Below are 4,058 nucleotides of genomic sequence, written 5' to 3' on the forward strand. Positions count from 1 at the left end.
CTCACTCACTCACTCACTCACTCACTCACTCACTCACTCACTCACTCACTCACTCACTCACTCACTCTTTCTCTCGCCCATATCTTGTTTATGAAAGTTACTCTCGCTCTTCCTCTTTCTATCTCTCCCTCTTCCCTGCCTCTCCTGCTCCCTCTCCCTCTCTATCTCCTCCCCACGCTGTCTCAGCGTCTCTCTCTCTCTCTCTCTCTCTCTCTCTCTCTCTCTCTCTCTCTGCCGCTCTCTACGAACCTCGCCTGCTACACAGGTGTCACGATCACATTGCCGACGAGGCTGACTGCGCTCATGGGCACCGTCGCCTCGTCGGTCGCCTCACTCCGCCCGTGCCGCGCGGCGACGGCAGCGGCAGCAGCGGCAGCAGCGGCAGCAGCAGCAGCAGCATCCGCAGCAGCAGAGGCGGGCCTCGCGTCCTCGTAGCCGACTCTGCACTCGTCGTACGGCTGTCCCTCGCAGCAGACGACGCGCGTGTACTCGGCGCGGAAGCGCGGCGACGCGACGGCGTAGATGATCGGGCGCAGGCAGACGGACGCGTAGCCGAGCCAGCCGCTGAAGAAGATGAGCAGCTTTACGGTGCGCAGCGGCATCAGGAGCAGCCAGTCCGGCGAAGCCATCAGCGCGAAGCCGACGAAGTACGACGGAATCCACAGTACGACGTGCAGCGTGACGATGCCGGCGACGGCCGCCGTCACGTCGCCTCCGTCGTCCGCGCGCGCCGCCGCTCCTTCTCCTCCGCCGCCGGCGGGCTTCTTCGCGCCGAGAGCGAGCAGGATGAGCACGAGCGCGGCGAGCGACGGCAGCGCGTACTGCAGCGTGAACGTGGCGGCGGTGTGCGCCAGCGTCGTGGCGGGCTCGCGCGTCAGCCAGCAGATGCCGCGCTGCTGCGGCGCCGCGTAGCGCCACGAGCCGCTCTCCGTGAACGCGAACGGACCGACGCGGCCGCTGCCGTCGGCGTCGTCGTTGTAGCTGAAGTCGCGCACGTTGTACTCTGTGATGCTGAACATGTAGATGCTGGCGGCGCACGCGCCCGCCCACAGCAGCGTCAGGCAGCCCATGTAGCGGCCGCGCACGTCGGCGCCGGCCGGCGGCGGGCAGCGCGCGGCGCGGTAGCGCTCGACACTGATCAGCAGGATGTTGTAGATGGCGACGTACTGGCAGACGGCGCTCACGTAGCTGACGATCTTGCAGACGGCGGCGCCGAACGGCCAGTACTGCAGGCCGGCGTAGACGGCCGTCGTGCCGCAGTCGAGCGTGCAGAAGACGAGGTCGGCGGCGGCGAGGTTGAGGATGAGCGAGGCGGCCGTGCTGCGCAGCGGGCGGCTGTAGGGAATCATCCAGACGAGCAGCAGGTTGCCGATCGTGCCGACGGTCGCCAGCATACCGAACATGATCGACGTCGTCACCGTGCTCACCATCATTCACTGATGATCACTGACGGTCCCTGTTGATCACTGGTATAGTCACTGTCTATCACCGGCGGTCACTGTTGATCACTGATGGTCACTGTTGATCACTGACGGTGACTGATGATCACTGACGGTCACTGTTGATCACTGGTGGTCACTGTTGATCATTGACGGTCCCTGTTGATCACTGAAGGCCCCTGTTGATCACTGATGGTCGCTGTTGATCACTGGTCACCGGCCGCGGTGGTGCGGCGATGCCCTGCTGGTGTCACCGCTGCTGCGGAAAGATGATGATGCTGTTCATGGTGTCACCGTTGCTGCTGAAAGATGATGATACTGTTGTTGGTGTCGCTGCCGCTGGCGACGCTGCTGCTGCTACTGCCGCTGCGGCTCGTAATGATAGCGATGGTGGTGATGCTGCTGCTGCTGCTGCTGCTATAGCGGTGGTAGTGATACTGTTGTTGATGCTGCTGATAGTCGTGATAGCGGTTCTGGTGCTGCTGTTGCTGTTGCTGCTGCTCGTGATAGCGATGGTGGTGACGCTGCTGGTCGTGATTGCCGTAGTGGTGATGCTGCTGCTGCTGCTGCTGCTGCTGGTGGTAGTGATAGCGATGGTGGTGATGCTGCTGCTGTCGCTGCTGCTGGTCGTGATAGCGATGGTGGTGATGATACTGCTGCTGCTGGTGGTAGTGATAGCGGTGGCGGTGGTGGTGGTGCTGCTGCTGCTGCTGCAGGTATTGATAGCGGCGGTGGTGATGCTGCTGCTGCTGCTAGCACATCACGCGGGGCTCCGCACGTGGACGTCACTGCGCGAGGCTAGCATCCTTCACGACGCGGTCACGGTTAACCGAGTTATATTGTTGTCTGTATTGTAGAAAAGGCCGACAATCGACTCGGAATGACAGCTTTTATTGTGCACGCGTGCGCGCCTCTGTGTTAGATTCTACGTTTTGTTTATGCGCGGCTGCGTGTGCGCACGTACGTACGTGCGTGCGTGCGCGCCTGTGTAAACGTCCATCCAGACTACGGCGTACTTATGGGTAGCTTGGTTTACTCGTGGCATTCCTGTCAGGGTCTGTTCTTGCGACACACAATAAATCACTATTCGCAGCACTAATTATAACGAGCTATAATATGTTACAAGGTTACCTGCCACACGTATACGTCACTCTTCCGCAGCCGCTTACGGGACTGGTCGCAGACTGCGTGTAGTGTCGTTGTGATTTGTGGTGGTAGGACCGGATGAGCGCACCGACGTTACCTAATTGGTGACCCTGGGAGGATGCTCAGCTTCCTAGCTATGATTACTGCTCGCGGCGACCCAGGCGTGTGAAGCCGCTGGCATCGGCGCAGCGTCATATATATATATTCTATATTCTATTTATTATTAAGTTATTATGATTCACGGGCGATTTTCCGCCGTGAAGTCCTTCGGGTGACACGCTTATTGATTGATCCCCGGCCGCAGGCTAGCGGCGGCTTGGCTCTCCGTCACGTGGCGTGCACACGCAGCGAGGCTCGAATCTAGATCTCTTCTCCTCCTGTTCGTCGCATGACGTGTTTACACTCGCATGCCACAGTCTTCTCTATCTACTCTTCTCTTCTCTCTTTCGGTTCTGGTCGCGACGGCGCAAACAGGGTTCGCGCGACACGGCTAGCCTGGCATGCAAGGATGGGCGTGATCTGAATGAAAAGGATGGTCGCGTCTGCCACGGCTTGGTTGAGCGCGACGTGAGATATGATTTCATAAACTTCTCACTCGTCGTCGTCGTCTTCTTCATCATCGTCCATCTTATCTATGCTCGCTCATCTTATTAAACGCCTATAGTTATTCTTTCATCGGCTTATCATCGTTCTCTTTCATCACATCGTCATCTTCATTCATCATCGTTCTGTCATTCGATCTCATATCATCGTCATTTCATCGTGGTTCGTCGTTGTCATTATCGATGCTGCGTGCACACACGTGGGAGAAGCCGAGCGAAAGAGGAGAGGAGAGAGAGAGATGAGTAGAGACGAGAGAGAGAGGAGAGAGGACAGGAGAGAGGAGGAGAGAGAGGGAGAGGGAGAGCCGAGGAGAGAGCGAGAGGGAGAGAGATGAGAGAAGAGAGAGGGAGAGGAGAGGAGAGAGAGGAGCGGTGAGATAGGGGCGGGACGGGGCGGAGACGGGGACGGAGACGGGACGGAGAGGAGACGAGAGGAGAGGGGGGGAGATGGGGAGGGGCAGACACGCGGCCCGTGGGTGGGGGGGGGTCGGGCGGCGGCGGGGGCGCGGGCGGGGCCGCGGGCGCGGGGGGCGCGGCGGGGCGGGCGCGGCGGCCGCTGGCGGCCCGGGGCGGGGGACGGGCCGGGGCGTGCTAGCTAGTTGGACTGTATAGAGTTACGGCGATATTCGCGTGTTTCGCCGTGGTCTACCGATATCACGTCGCTCCGTCACAGCGTGTCATCCGTGCAGAAAGGTCATCAGGTCGCGAGTCGTCGAACGTGTCTTCACGGTGCAGTTAATGACGAGAGAGAGCGTAGGCAGTAGTGCGTGTGAGAGAGGAGAGGAACGTTACCTATTATTTCACTGTTATTTCAAGGCTGAGAGAATGTTAAGGGACCTAACGACTCAAGTAATTATTTTCTATGGCTGTA

The 4,058-nt window shown here is 59.4% G+C and overlaps 2 protein-coding genes across 2 annotated transcripts in view; one reads left to right on the top strand and one right to left on the bottom strand.

Moving 5' to 3' along the window:
• Window positions 1-522, top strand: part of LOC106814503 (serine hydrolase-like protein) — a 17,725-nt gene extending 17,203 nt beyond the window's left edge. Inside the window, exons 8-9 of the mRNA XM_014818814.1 lie at window positions 266-324; window positions 472-522. Coding sequence (XP_014674300.1) covers window positions 266-324; window positions 472-522 — 110 coding nt within the window. The remainder of the gene's footprint in view (window positions 1-265; window positions 325-471) is intronic.
• A 181-nt stretch (window positions 523-703) lies between these two features.
• LOC106814504 (neuropeptide Y receptor type 1-like) lies at window positions 704-1,430 on the bottom strand. The gene is made up of 2 exons (XM_014818815.1): window positions 823-1,430; window positions 704-764 (listed from the first exon to the last, which is right to left on the bottom strand). The coding sequence occupies exons 1-2, from the start codon at window positions 1,428-1,430 to the stop codon at window positions 704-706; spliced, it is 669 nt and encodes a 222-aa protein (XP_014674301.1).
• Between the last annotated feature and the right edge of the window lie 2,628 nt (window positions 1,431-4,058).

This window comes from Priapulus caudatus, unplaced genomic scaffold (genome assembly GCF_000485595.1).
Source record: "Priapulus caudatus unplaced genomic scaffold, Priapulus_caudatus-5.0.1 Scaffold933, whole genome shotgun sequence".
In the NCBI taxonomy this organism is placed as follows: Eukaryota; Metazoa; Priapulida; class Priapulimorpha; order Priapulimorphida; family Priapulidae; genus Priapulus; species Priapulus caudatus.

Bases quoted from the DNA above. Each gene is read 5' to 3' on its own strand.
- LOC106814504 (XM_014818815.1), bottom strand. From the start codon at position 1,430: ATGGTGAGCACGGTGACGACGTCGATCATGTTCGGTATGCTGGCGACC. The intron at 765-822 runs GTACGCGCTGCC...CTCGGCGCGAAG, and splicing joins GCCGCCACGTTCACGCTGCA to AAGCCCGCCGGCGGCGGAGG.